This window comes from Pygocentrus nattereri, chromosome 8, assembly GCF_015220715.1.
Source record: "Pygocentrus nattereri isolate fPygNat1 chromosome 8, fPygNat1.pri, whole genome shotgun sequence".
Lineage (NCBI taxonomy): Eukaryota > Metazoa > Chordata > Actinopteri > Characiformes > Serrasalmidae > Pygocentrus > Pygocentrus nattereri.
The window spans coordinates 19,485,200-19,501,023 of record NC_051218.1 but is presented as its reverse complement, the minus strand read 5'-3'; the positions used below and the strand labels follow the sequence as shown (position 1 = coordinate 19,501,023).

Below are 15,824 nucleotides of genomic sequence, written 5' to 3'. Positions count from 1 at the left end.
ATAATGCTTCTTACCCAGAGTAGAGTGAGGAATAGGTGCTTTGAGGTAGGCATGATGAGTGGATAGCAGCACGGACACTGGTGAGGGTACTCTGAATGGATTAGTTATTTATTATAGAGACCATATCAAGCCAAGTCTCATGGCTATTATATAAATTATACATAAATGAGACACTGTGTGAAGCACTGTGGTAGCATTAATCTAGAGGTTGAGAAGGATAGAACATTAAGGGGCAGAGTGGTTTTACAACTAGAATTTGCTCTGTCTTCCCAACTCCGCTCCTTCTACAGCGAGTGATGTCACACTTGGCATATGAACATGTAAATGAAATAACTGTGTCATTGAACTTTGACTGTTACAACATGTGAGAAATGTGTGGTTACTTGTAAACATGTTTTTTGCATGCTTCATATGTGATTTCTCTGTAAGGGTATATTTTTAAACATTGAAAACATTTTTCATATCAGTAGGTGCTGTTACTGCAGTAACTCTCTTAATTGTAACTGGATCCAGGCCTGCACCTCATGCTTGATGCATCCTTTTCATGAGTCATCCATCATATCTTATGAACACTGTACATTATGGTTGTCCCACAACATTGTCATCCCTGTTGCCTGAACAGATTCATGGGTTATATGGAATCTCCATTGTGGAATCACCCTGAAATCTCGACACTGCTATGCGCACATTCACCAAACCTACTCTTGAAAGAGTTAATTAAACAGATTTACAGCTCATTTCGCAAATACTTACAACTAATGAATTCCACTAAGTACTAAAATACACATTGAATGGTGCAATTCAACAACTGCCCATTGGTGCCCATTATAGGTGTGTTCTAAGTTAATATATTTCTTGTACAGGACAAGACATTAAAATTGTTACACAGTAATCAGCTGTATGCTACTGATGCAGCTGGAGAGCAGGAAAGTACATGTAGGATTGTGCATTTGAAAATGTTTTAAATTTTTTGAAACATTTAAAGAAATGTTCAAGATCCTGCATAATTTCTGACCATGTCTTTGCACAAAAAGGTTTTTTCAGTCTTATCTCTGCCACTGAAGCTTGTGTTTGGATCACTCTTTAGTGGATTTGATCTGTTCATCAGAGGCTTTTGCACAAATGTTTGGAGTTGCCAGCTTGAATCCAAGTTGTCATTTGATGAAAATGGAGGACATAATAATACCAAAATAAAAAAAATGTGAAATTCTTGTTGAAATATAATGTTAAAATTCTTGCAGATTATTTGTTGTATTTGTATTTGTTCTGCTGATAATATAGTGTGTCATGAAAAAGCCTGTATTGAATTAGAAAAGGAATGAAAGTAAAAACTTTTTTAGTAGTCTCAGACCTTTGAACCCTGCTGGATATGCTTGAGTAGTGGAATAGATGTATCTTGGAGTAGAATAGGGTTTATGTCAGCATTACACTGAAATGAAAGTGTGTGACAGGGCAGTGACATTCTGCTTTTGTATCCTGCTCTTATTGTCTGTGCACTCTCTTTTGTTTTTGCATTGTGTATGGACAGGCGTGTTTGCATGAGCCGACCTGCATAGTAATGCAATGAGCTTCTTTTATATGGACGTATTGAATTTTGATTTGATTTATACTCACCATGTACTCGATTGTTAATGTTTGTTTGTCTGTGCATAAATTTGAATGCATAAAAAATGCTTCTGTTTGATTTGGTGTGTTTGACATATGAAGTGTGTGCACGAACATGTAATATTGATGTTCGTCCTTTTCAAACACAGTGTGTTTGTGAATGATAATAAATGTGTTTGCCTGTGAGTGGATGTGTTTAACATTCTGTGAGTGCTCTTGATTGTGTGCTTCTGTGTGTGTGTTTGCATATACATGTTTGTGTGTCTTCTTTAATGTATTGAGGGGCTTTGTCCCTCTTTTCTCTTTACTCTTGAAGTCCTTTTTTTAATCATTCAGTGCTTCTGTGAGTTGACTGATCATGCAGACAAATATGTGAAGTTCCATGACTGAGCTGTGAGTGAAAGTTTGGAGTGTCCAAAACTGTTCAAAAATGAATAAAAGGTATAGAAAAATGGGTCTGCAAGCAACCATGCAAGTCCTGGTAGACCACCAAAACTGTTACCATCAGATAAATGGTAAATCCACAACTGAATGCCCATGATTTTGGATCCCTCAGATGGCACTGCTTTAAAAACTGGCGTGCTTCTTTGAATATGCCATGTGGTATCACCATATGGACTTAGGAATGTTCTGACAAACCTTTGTTGATGAACAGTGTTCATCACTGTATGCACTAATGCAAGTTAAGACTGTACTACACACAGCAGAAGCCATATGTCAACAATGTCTCTGTACAATGGAAATGTGTGTTGTGCTCTGAGTCACGTTTTCAGGTTATTTATGAAAATAATGGTTGTTGTGTTCTGTGGGCCAAATAATAAAAGGGTCATCCAGATTGTTACCAGCATAAGGTTCAAATTGCAGGGTCTGTCATGCTATGGGGATGTATTACTGTTGACATAGGTAGCATAATGGTGAAGACATTATTTACACTATATACACATTTTGGATCTACATATGATGCCTTCTAGATGACATCTTTTTCAGGGAAATCCATGCTTATTTCAACATGACAACTGCAAGAAACATTCTACACGTATGAAAACAGCAAGAATGTGTAATTAGACAGAGCAGGTGCTAGACTGACCTACCTGCAGTCCAGACCTGTCTCCCATTGAAAATGTGTCAAGCACAAAATTTTACAATGAAGGCCTTATACGGTTGCACAGCAACTGTATCATAGATCATTTACTTCGTCCCATGTCTTTCCACCAATTTATCAAAATTTCTATATAATTAAATAATTGGGATGTAAATGGTCATTCAGAGTGGTTTAATGTGAAATGTTTCATTGTAGAAAATTTACTGACTCTTTAAAGTGGTAGAGATAGGAACCAGGGGTCATGATGTCTACAGCTATAACTAACAATATATATCTTATTTACCAAGATCATCAGTAAATCTACACAAGTTTTCTGAGTTTTTCTGAGTGTTATGTTGATTATGTTAAAATAGTGGTACATCTTCCAAAAAAAAAAAACATTTTAAGTCAAATTACCTCTCTCAGTACAGAAATCAATGTCTTGGGCATAGTTATGTAATGATTTTATTTGAGCTTTTAGAAGCATTTAACTCCTGGTCCCCATCTCCACCGCTGTGGACAGTTCTGACCAAATGATTCTGAATGATCTTGTTTACATCTTAGACATTGAATTATGCAGATGTTTTAAAAAAAAAAACTGGTGGAATTCCCCGTTAAGGACAATTTGAATATATGTGTCATTTCAAATGTTAATATTTAACTTGACGATAGTAATTTTACACTACAATACTGTGTTAAAGTCTTGGATAGTTAGAGAAACTATTAGTCTTAGCAGTGAGTCTGTTTCTGTCACTAAAAATGCTAAATAACATTACAATCATCACAAACAAGCTTAAATACAGTAAACTGCAACATGATTTTTTTGTTAAATAAACTGTCTGCTTAGTAAACATTAAAGGCATTGTTTAGTGTGTGTAGTTGTTGATGAGACGGTGGTCTGTTCTCAGGCCAGTAGCCAATACTTGAGTAATATTCATGGCCAGTACTTGATAACTGTCTACTTTTTTATTTTCTCGATGTTTCTGACTCTTCTCTAGTTGTATCTCTAAGCTCCAGTTGGAAAGGGCACAATCTTTTGTCTGACACTAAAATAAATAAATAATTGAAGTTGTAGGCACTGGCCTCAGGCTTCGGCACTGCTTTGTTTTTGTATTTCTGATGGGACCTTTCCAATACCAAGAAGTTTCATGTGATCTGAATGCTACTCTCCCAAACTTGAACCAGCCTGTTTAATAACAGCAGTAGGAATTTGTAGTACTTTCTCTTTTTGTAATTGTGCCAGGAAGTTCAATTTGCTGAACTTGAAAATTTTACACACAAGTATCTCCAACATCTGTGCTAGGTGATCTGTATGAAGAAGCTGTTCTGATTATGAGAGTATCTGTTGGCCACCTTAAACCTTTTAACTACTCAGTGACATTGCCTAAAGCTAAGTGATTTCTATCTAGACAGCGTCAGTGAAAGTCATATATTCATGCAGCATGTGTTGATGTAGCAGCAGCTCGGGCCCCTGAGAGCGGGCCTCACCGGGTAAGATGGATGGGGCGGTTAATGAGTGTGGCTGCAGACAGTCTGCTTAGCAGCATGCTGATGTCACAGCGCTCCAGCAGCATGGCCTAATTAAAGTCTCTGCTCCTCTGGATCACCTTCAGCCTCTCTGGCCAGCGCAGCTAATGAACCAGACAGGAGTTTTCATTGTGTGCCACCACTGGATTTTCTCTGTTTCTAACACTAATTTAGTCACTTAAGCATCTACTGATTCACTCACTCATTTTCCCTCCTGGTGTTGATTCGCTTACCACCCTGTTTCCAGGGTTGTAAATAAATTAAATTACAAATATTTTAAGTTCCACAATTAATTGAAAATAGTACAAAGACAACATATCAGATGTTTAAGAAATTTTATTGGTTTTGGAAATATATATGTGCATTTTGAATTTGATGCCAGAATCACATTTAAAAAAAATTGGGAAATGTACATGCGTACACACACACACACACACACACACACACAAACACACACACACACACACACACACACACACACACACACACACACACACACACACACAAAATGCCAGTGCTTACAGTACTGTGCAAAAATTATTTATGGATTTGAAACAGGCATTTAGTACAAGTTATTTGTTTTTCATTGTCAGGAAGAAAGCCAAAAACATAAATACAAGTTGGGGGGTATCAGCGGCACTCTAGCTGACTCTGTGCAGCTGGGGAGCATTGGTTGGGTCCTGGGGGACCTTGTGCTGGGGGAACGCACTTGACTCATAGTCTGCAGTAGCAGCCAATCTTCCTGGACAGTTTCCGAAGCACAGAAGTAAAGAGTAGACGATTACTGATAGATTTGATATTATACTTAGTGTTGGAGGAGCTTGTAAACCACCTGTAGATGAGTTAGAACAGTGAAAAGCAAACAAACACCCATGTGTTGTGTAGATGACAACAGAACCACATATAAATGGCAGTCAGTGCACATGTTTCAAGCCAGAAAAGTGGATATGCTTGTTTCCTGGCCAAAGAAACACACCTGGATCTTAATTTAAGATTGCAGGTGCGATATTAATAAAAAAAAAAAGAGCGTGATGCTGATTATTTTCCTTATATACAACCCCAATTCCAATGAAGTTGGGACGTTGTGTAAAACATAAATAAAAACAGAATACACACATTTTCAAAGGGAAACAGGTCTGGACTGCAGGCAGGCCAGTCTAGCCACTCTTTTACTATGAAGCCACGCTGTTGTAACACGTGCAGAATGTGGCTTGGCATTGTCTTGCTGAAATAAGCAGGGAAAGTCCCTCAAAAAGACGTGGCTTGGATGGCAGCATATGTTGCTCCAAAACCTGTATGTACCTATCAGCAATAATGGTGCCTTTACAGATGCGCAAGTTACCCATGCCATGGGCACTAACACACCCCCATACCATCAGTGAACTTTGCGCTGATAACAATCCGGGCAGTCCTTTTCCTCTTTCGTCCGAAGGACACGACGTCCATGATTTCCAAAAACAATTTGAAATGTGGACTCGTCAGACCATAGGACACTTTTCCACTTTGCGTCAGTCCATCTCAGATGAGCTTGAGCCCAGAGAAGCCGGCAGCGTTTCTGGGTGTTGTTGATATGTGGCTTTCGCCTTGCATGGCAGAGTTTTAACTTGCACTTGTAGATGGAGCGACGAACTGTGTTCACTGACAGTGGTTTTCTGAAGTGTTCCTGAGCCCATGTGATAATATCCATTACAGAATAATGTTGGTTTTTAATGCAGTGCGGTCTGAGGGATCGAAGGTGACGGGCATTCAATGTTGGTTTTCTGCCTTGCCGCTTACTTGCAGAGATTTCTCCAGATTCTCTGAATCTTTTGATGATATTATGGACTGTAGATGATGAAATCCCTAAATTCCTTGCACATTGAGAAACGTTGTTCTTAAACTGTTTGACTATTTGCTCATACAGTTGTTCACAAAGTGGTGAACCTCACCCCATCTTTACTTGTGAATGACTGAGCCTTTCAGGGACGCTCTCTTTATACCCAATCATGACACTCACCTGTTTCCAATTAACCTGTTCACCTGTTGAATGTTCCAAACAAGTGTTTTTGAGCGTTCCTCAACTTTCCCAGTCTTTTGTTGCCCCTGTCCCAACTTTTTTGGAACGTGTTGCAGGCATAAAATTAAAAATGAGTGAATATTTGCAAAAAACAATAAAGTTTATCTGTTTGAACATTTAAATATCTTGTCTTTGTAGTGTATTCAATTGAATATAGGTTGAAAATTCTGTTTTCTGTATTCTGTTTTTATTTGTTTTACACAACGTCCCAACTTCATTGGAATTGGGCTTGTAGTTCAGTCCTATCCCCTTCCCATAAAGAGAAACTTGAAGAAATTTTACATTATTTTTGCTATTTCTTTGTAGGAAATCTTTCTTTTATCTTGATATTTCTCATGGTGAAAATCTAGCTTCACTCGTCTTAGTGTTACTGCATTTGTGTCTTTTTTATTTCTGATTTTTTTTTTCTGAGATCACTGAGACTGTGCTTGACTAAGATTGGTGTCTGCTCACTTACTCACCACTCAGTAACTAAGTAACTGTCTGACTCTCTCTCACTCAGTGGCGATGATATGCCTCGACTCTTCTCTCTCCCCTCCCTTATTCCCTCTCCCCATGTTCCTAATTCTCCTCTGCCTCTCCTCTTGGCTCCCCCCAGTAGCTTGTGTGGATTTGGGAAGCGGCCCCTCTATGCCTTTGCGCTGATAAGACTTCACTGAGAGCTTTCAAATGCATCTGATTATTTCTCAGCTCTGGCTTACGCTTTGTGCACTTTTCTTTTCTCGGCATCTCTGAGGCTCTGCGTCTCAAACAGCCTCCGGTCTGGATGAATGCGCCCCTTTTAAATCTTTTAAGACTCTTGAAAAGCGGCCTTTTGTTGTTCTAAAAGGTCACTGTGAAGTCCATGGTTTCCATCTGATGTGGGAAGCTTTACTTTCTTTATTTTTCAGCCTGTCATCAGTCACAGGAGTACAGAGATCTGTGTAGCTGATGCTGCTCCAGAGTGAGAGATTCTATTATCAGAACCACTTATTAGATGTTTCATGGAAAAATCCATTGTCCTAACTCGCTTAAACATTGGGAAGAGGAAGATTGTAATGTTTCTTGTGCCTTCAACTAAAGTATCAAAATTAAATTGATTGAACACAAACAGTACCAATTTGGAAGCATAAATTCAATACGAGTTTTTACATAGTATTTTAACAATATGTGGATATTTCATTGTTGTTGATGAATTTTGCAACAATACACTATTTTATATATATATATATATATATATATATATATATATATATATATATATATATATATATATATATATATATATATATATATATAATAGTGTATTGTTGCAAAATTCATCAAAATTCATATTGTGTATATATATATATATATATATATATATTGTAGATATCACCAGTGTTATGCCAGTGCTCCTGCATGTTGTCATTGGTGTTATGTTGGCTCCAGCTTACACTGTCTGTTAGGGGAGGAAAGCAAATTCAGGGAAAGGTCATTGTTTAGCTATAGATGCAGCGCTAGTCTGCCCCAGGGTGGCATTGTAGCAAACTGGTTTACCCACTTGGTCCTTCATAGCCTAGCAACTGTAACTAGGCCCAGGATACAGTATGCTGTAGTGTATTTGTAAAACTTTGCCAGTTTGGTGAAAAGAATGAATTGTTACTGTTTTTCAAAGGAACATGGAAGAGGAGATGTGTAAGATCTCAGTTAACTTGTGGAATAGCACGTTACCAAACTGGCAAAGATCATTTCCTGAAGAAGAATTGCTAAACCAAACATTTTGCTGCCATTGAAACTAGCAGTGTTGCTATGGAAATTGAGTTAGCAGCCAGCCAATATTCCTCGAATACCAGGGGGTATTTACACACTGGGCTCATGGAGTTGACCAAGTCAGTTTGTCTACCGACGGGAAATAGACATTTGATTGCTGTGAGATTAAATTAGGTGTTGATAAATTTCCTCAAATGTGCTGATGCTGTTACTCTTCTTGATGATTATTTATGAATGAGTTTATATAACTAGTCTCACATGGCCAGACACAATCTAGTAATGAGGACATGTTGTTAAACTTTTGGTGCTGGATTGCGCTGCAAACAAGGGTACATCTCCTCTAAAAATCCACCCTCAAAGTCTGTGCTTTTTAAACATTCAGAGTACAATCAATAACACAAGCAAAACAAGATAGCTAGTGAAATACTATTGCTAATTAACTGAATTATTTAAGGCAGTGTTTTAATTTTACTGCATTGAATGTGTTCTCTGGACACGTGACACAGATCTACATGTGAAATTGGAGTTTTTTGGGTGGACATTTTAGCCATGTTAACTTGCATATCATATATGGACTATTGGATTGGCTTGTTCTCTATCAAGGGACTAAATAACAACAGACTGGCTAATGTTAGCTAAATTGTTAGCTATATATCTAGGATGAGTAGCCAACTAAACCAGGTTGGCTGCTGCATCATGACTAAATAACTCTGCCATTTTATGGTCATTTTGACCAGTCAGTCCACCTTTTACCATTATAGTTTTTGTCCGATTCCAGTACCAAACTGACTAATCTAATTAGAATTATGTAGTTGTTAATGTACAACTCCAATTCCAAAAAAGTTTGGATGCTGTTTAAAATGTAAATAAGTGTAAATAAAAACAGAATGCAATGATTTGCAAATCTTATAGAACCATATTTTATTCACAGTAGAACATAGAACACATATCAGATGTTGAAAGTGAGAGATTTTAGCATTTCATGAAGAACATTAACTCATTTATTAACTTGATGGCAGCAATGCATCTCAAAAAACATTGGGATGAGGGCAACAAAAGGCTGGAAAAGTTGTTTAATGCTAAAAAACACACCTGGTGGTTAATCGGCAACAGGTCAGTAGCATGATTGGGTATAGAAAGAGCATAGCAGAGAGGCTGAGACTTTCAAAAGTAAAGATTGGGAGGGGTTCACCACTGAAAGACTGAACAATAAAATGGTGCAAGAATTTGAGAATAATGTTTCTCAACGTAAAATAGAAAATAACTTTTGTATGGAAGGAACAAAGCCTATAACTAATATTGGCTGGCTGTGATCTTTGGGCCCTCAGGCGGCACTGCATTAAAAACAGACATGATTCTCTAGTGGAAATCACTTCATGGACTCAGGAGCACTTTCAGAAATCATTGTCTGTGAAAACAGTTTGCTGTACAATCCACAAATACAAGTTGAAGCTGTATGATGCGAAGAGGATGCCATGTGTCGACACAGTCCAGAAACTCTGGGCCAAAGCTCCTTTAAAATGTACTGAGGGTAAGTGGAAAAGGGTCCTGTGTGATGATGAATCAAAATTTTTAATTATTTTTGGAAATCATGGACACTGTGTCCTCCAGGCTAAAGACCCCTCAGATTATTATTAGCACACAGTTCAAAAGGCGATGATGGTATAGGGGTGCATTAGTGCACGTGGTATGGGTTTCTTGCACATCTGTGAAGGAAACATTTATACTGAATGAAATACACAGGCTTTGGCAACATATTCTGCCATCCAGACAGCATCTCTTTCAGGGAAGGTGTTGCATATTTCGGCAAGACAATTCTAAACAACACACTACATCCATCACAATAGCATGGCTTCACAGAAAAAGAGTCCAGGTGCTGAAGTGGCAGTCCAGACCCTTCACCAACAGAAAACTTTTGGCACATCTTGAAATGAAAAATCAGGCAAAGAAGACCCAGGACTATTGAGCAGCAAGAATCCTACATTAGACAAGAATGGGATAACATTACTCTCCCAAAACTCAAGCAATTGCTCTCCTCACTTCCCACATGTTTACAGAATATTGTTTACAGAAGAAGGGATGGTACACAATGGTAGACATGGCCCTGTACCAAATTTTTTGAGATGCGTTGCTGCCACCAAGTTCTAAATGAGTTAATGTTTGTCATGAAATTAGAAAATGTCTCACTTTCAACATTAGGTATGTTTTCTATGTTGTATTGTGAATAAAATATGGGTCTATGAGATTTGTACATCATTGCATTCGGTTTTATTTATATTTATTTACATTTTACAAAGCATAGCAACTTTTTTGGAATTGGGGTTGTAAATAAGTGCAATATAATGTAATAATACATTTAAATAAAATTTAGATCATATCAAATGAAATGCATCAGCTAGCTATGCTACATTATTTACTTTAGTTGCCTTGGTTAGTTACATTAGGTAGAGTATCACTGCACTGGAGAAGAGTGAGTTTTGTTCCATGTCAGAAAAGCACTTCTGTACAGCTGTAAGTAAAGTATGTTTAATAGTTTTGATCCTCGTTCCTCGTCTGTCTCTTTCATCAATAGTCTCTGTAGCACAATGACCTTGGGAATCACATCTGAAGAGCTTACATTTCGAGTTTTGCATCATATGCTGTGCTATTTTAGAAATCATTCTTTGGTGACTCACACTGTGTGTTTAAAGTTAGTGTATGGATAAAGCCTACGATTTATAAAGTCACACTGTTTGGAAACACGCTATGTGAAAACAAAGTGTATGTAGAAATATGCCATGGCAGAATGTTTAAAGTGACCAACAACTTTGTATCTAAACTGCTTGGTGTCAAGAACGCTTGTGTTAGCAGTCCCTCGTACACTGCCACTTGAGTCATTTATTCATTAGTACAGCAGCATGTACTAGCCAGCTTTACGTCACAGGGTATTAGGTGGTTTGGATAATGGTATCTGTAAATTTTTACAAGTTTGAGTAAATTGAGTGTCTGGCCGATATTTGAGACCATCGATGGTATCAGTGCATCCCTAATAATAGTAATAACTGCTCTGTTCTGGGTTCTGTGGATAATTGTCCTATTGATTCTCTTTCTGACTTCCTGTTTTTTCTTCCTCTCTATTTTAGAGGCCTTCGACATGGTATTACGTCTGGGCCGTAACTCCACCCTTGCAATGCTGAGGGAGGAGTTCCCTGCCTTGGGAGGTGGGGCTAATGGAGCTGTCACTCAACTCTTCCTGGACATGTCCCTCTACATCCTGGGCTCGGATGCAAATGTGGATGACATGGTGACCTCCTTCTTCTCTCGCCTCTTCTCCCTGGCCTACCGCCGTCTTCTGGGCAACGGGGCAACACCAGGCACCTCAGAGGACTGCCTAAGGGGTGCATGGCGTGAGGCCTCGGCATTTAGCTCGTACCCCAAACTGATGATGACACGCCTGTCCCGCTCACTGCCGGCCACTCGTGTCTTCCTGCAGGCACTGAATCTGGGCATTGAGGTGGTGAATACAACACAACACCTGAGAGCTGGCCGGGACTGTGGGCGGGCGCTGCTCAGGCTGTGGTACTGTCCACACTGCCAGGGGCTACTAGAGGCGCGACCATGCAGGCCTCTGTGCCTCAGCACCATGGGGGCCTGCCTTGGAGGTGCGGTTGAGGTACAGCCTCACTGGAGGAGCTACGTGGAAGGGCTGGGTACCTTGGACAGCGCCATGAGGGGAGAGCAGGATATGGAGGCAGTGGTGCTCAGACTACATGTGATCATCAAACTGGCTCTCAAACATGCTGTAGGGGCCAAGAGTAGAGTCAACACACAGGTGAGTAACTCACACACAAACATAAAAAAATGAAAACAAGCTGAGGCAAACATTTCCATTTATGACCAAAAGCATGTAGACACCCGAATATCACATCCATATTGGCTTGTTGAACATCTCATCCCAGAACCGTGGGCATTAATATGGAGGTGGCCATATTTTGTTGCTTTATAAGCTTCCTCTGTTCTGCTCCTCTGGGATGGCTTTCCACTAGACTTTGAAACATGGCTGCTGGGATTAGCTTCCATTCTGCCACAACAGCATTAGGGCGGTTGGACACTGATGTTGGATGATGAGGCATGGCTAACAGTCTGCATTTCATCCCAAGGGTTGAAATTAAGGTTGAAGTCAAAGCTCAGTGAAAGTGAGTCAAGTTCTTGTACACCAGACTTGGAAAACCATGTTTTTATGGAGCTTCTTTCACTGGACCTAAGCAGTAAATTATTCCTCCTCCACCAAACGTTTGACATTATTTGACAGTAGGCCTATGCCCTGTGATGGTTGACAGAGTTACCACAGTTATAGCCCCAGTTAAAAAAAAACAAAAAAACATTTATGCACATTTTTTGCTTTTTTTATCATTTATATTGTTAATTTTGTGAACAGCTCATGTGAAAGATAGAGTTTATATTTTTACCTTATATTTTTTGTCTTTAGTATATATTGTCTATATAGTAACAAATAATAAACTTGAGTGCCTTGCTATCCCTTTGCTGCTGTAGCACTATAAATTTCTCCATTGTGGGACTAATGAAGGATTATCTTATGTTATGCAAGACATAGCAAGACATAGCTGTTGGTTAATGACCTCACTGATTTAGCAAAACGATCATTATGTAAAGGAAGAGAGGGGCAAGATTGCTGATAGTAAAAGTAAAATAGTAAAAGATTAGTACGAGAACTTTAAAATCAATTCTAAACTTACCAATTATGGTTTTAAGGTTCCCATATGTGCCTCTACTAAATATTGAACATGGTTGAGGCAGGCTGATATTATGCCTGGCCAAAAAAACTGCCTGTGGGTGTGTATTTCAGCACACCCAAGACCATGATGTTAAATTTCAGACATCAGACAAAACAGCTCTGTGTCTTAATAAAGCACTGTCATGTCTCTTGTACAACTGGGCTTCAGGCCAAATGGCCTTGGACAAAAAGGCACAAGATGGTACAGTTTTGTGTAATATTTGCAATTCCCTTAATGAAAGGTAAAACCAAAGAAAAAAAGCAAACCCCTCACCCACAACGCCAACCCCAAACCGGAAGAACAAAGCAAAACACTTTGCATTGGTTGTTTTCCACATGGCAACCTGAATAAGAGGATACTCTTCTCAGCACAGGCCTAGTTGGATGAATTGAGGCAGGTAACATTCTCCAGGCCAAACCCAGATTCATCCTCCAGACTGCCAGCTGATGAAGTGTGATTCATATTTATAAATGAATTTGAATATTGGCAACTTGCATTGGTAATTATTGGGTAACTTACAGAGCTTGAGGTCATCAACTCCCTACCCTTCAGCTGAATGACCAGCAAACTGTTGTTTGATGACCTGTAACATAATGATCATTTTGTTAATGAAGAGAGGGCCAAGACTATGAAAAAGAAAAAAAAAAAAAGAATTGAAAGAATCTTAAAATTGATTTAAAAATATACTGAAGGGCCCAACTCTGATTTTAAGGAATCGTGGATTTTTTTAGTGCACCTCTCTGGCAGCAACTACATATCTGAAGCACTGGAGTGCCAGAAGTGCTTCCAGCGCTTTCCAGGAAGTGCTTCCTGACTCCAGAGTACAACTTCTCCCTCCTTCTCAGCGGTGACCCTTTCAGTGGAGCGCAAAGAGTTTAAACAGCAATAACACACTCCAGTTGCTTGCGCGTGTGTGAGGGCAAGTGCTCATGAAATATTGAAAAAATGCTGCCGCAAAAGCTTGTTCTGCATCCTGCTCCTGCATGGTGGGACCATTCTGAACTTTTCACTTTCACACCCAGTTTCCCATCATCCACACACACACTCATACTTGCACAGCGCATTATTCATCAAATCTTCACTTATGCTCTGCTCTGTGTCTATAATGCTGCTGTGATTCCGCTGTACTTGATTTCCAGTTTGGTGTGTGTGGTGAGTGAACTGGGAGGTTGTTTACAAGCATGTTTGTGCCTTTTTATACAAGCAGTATGATTTGTCAAGCTAAGAGCGGATTTGGATAAGAGGAAAATGTCTCACTGCACTTCAGCATGTTCGGCTGGGGAAATACACTCTCACTTCACGCTCTCACGCAGTACCAAATGAAGCCTCTGCATCCAGTATATTTGACTTTAATTTAGCCCCATGTTGTGCATTAAGAGAGAGATGTCAGCTGGCAACCCGCTTGAAGTAACAGCGTTTGATGTCAAACTTCTGTATGTGTGTTAGACAAGTGTGGGAACTAAACTCCAGCAGCAGCTTTAGTCACCCAGACATTATGTTTACCCAACATCAGAGCCGTTCCCAGTCCCCACGCTGTGTATTTTTGCATGTTCTCTGCTATAACTCACCTGATTCAGTTCAAAAAGGGCTGGATCATTAGCTGATGAAGTATTTTCTATTTATTGTCTTTTGACTTTCACCCTGCCTTATGCAGGTGGATTATTGTATATCTAATCTTGTCAGAAATATCTCTAATAAAATTGATTAACTTGTATTTAATGGCCTGTTTGACTGTAAATGCAGCAAAGGAAAGGTGGACACTACTGTGTAATCTTGTGAACAGCATCATTCATCAGTTTTAAACAGGCTTATACTGTTCTCTCCTAGGCAGCTTTTTTCTGTAGCTCGCAGGTCTCTAGACTTGAGTCTTTCTTCCACTGAAGGGTCACGAAATGAAGGGTCACCAAATGACCTTCACTTGACAAAATATCAGAATCTGTTTGTGTGTGAGATTGTGATGATGCTCAGCCTAAAATCGATCTTCCATTCTCTGGCTTAGTGACCATTGCAGACACTGTTGCATGTTCTCCTCTCTCTCTCTCTCTCTCTCTCTCACACACTCACACACACACACACACACACACACACACACACACACACACACACACACACTCACACACTTCTTGTTCTGCTACAGTTCATTAGCTGTCAAAACAGATATGAGTGAAATGTCATGAGTAGCCAATTAGAGAGAAAAGAATCTGTGTGCGTTTATGTTCCTGTGGCTGAGCGACAGTGAGAGAAAGTTTTGGGAATGATTCAGTGCGCTGCTCTGTATTGATTATGATGTGAAACGAGAGGAGAGATCTGTGCTATACATTTACAAGGTGCTAGACTAAGTGATGCTGTCCAAGCTGAAAACTGACACTTTGTCAGACTGAAGCCTGAGGTGTTGGTCTTAATGGCTCTAAGAGAATGAATCGTTCTCTCCCGCTTGTGGGCAAAAAAGAACTAAGCAGAATTTCCCCTTTACTTGTAACTCGTCCTACTTGAGCACCATCATCTCAGCATGGCAGCCGGAGGAGCCCTTTAGCCAAGTTCCCCTTCACCGCCATGACAACCCCACTCATCAAATCTTCCACAGTGTGTGCTTATTCTTTCTATCATTTCTCTTGTTCTCTGTCCTGTCTGTGTGTGTGTGTGTGTGTGTGTGTGTGTGTGTGTGTGTGTGTGTGTGTGTGTGTGTGTGAGAGAGAGAGAGAGAGAGAGAGAGAGATGCATGATTTATGAAGCACTATTTTTACCAGTTACCGAGCAGAAGTGGAAAAGAAATGACGATGAGCAAGTGAGAGAGACACAGAGAAAAGGAAAGCAAACGAGAGAGAGATATAGAGAGAGGCCCAGAGCGAAAGAAAGACGTATATGGGAGGAAGCACACTGTAAGGGATTGTGCAAAGTGAGGGTGAGAGCAAAACTGGCCGCTGAGGAGTTTGAAGTGTTGATGCCTAAGGAATAGGCAGGCACACACACACACACACACACACACACACACACACACACACACACACAGGCACGTTCGTTTTTGTGTCTTGTTGGGACATGTAGTCAT

General features: G+C 39.6%; 1 protein-coding gene across 1 annotated transcript in view; it reads left to right on the top strand.

Annotated features, from left to right (window-relative positions):
• gpc3 (glypican 3) overlaps positions 1-15,824 on the top strand; it is a 217,337-nt gene that overhangs the window by 104,741 nt on the left and 96,772 nt on the right. Inside the window, exon 3 of the mRNA XM_017707063.2 lies at positions 11,123-11,811. Coding sequence (XP_017562552.1) covers positions 11,123-11,811 — 689 coding nt within the window. The remainder of the gene's footprint in view (positions 1-11,122; positions 11,812-15,824) is intronic.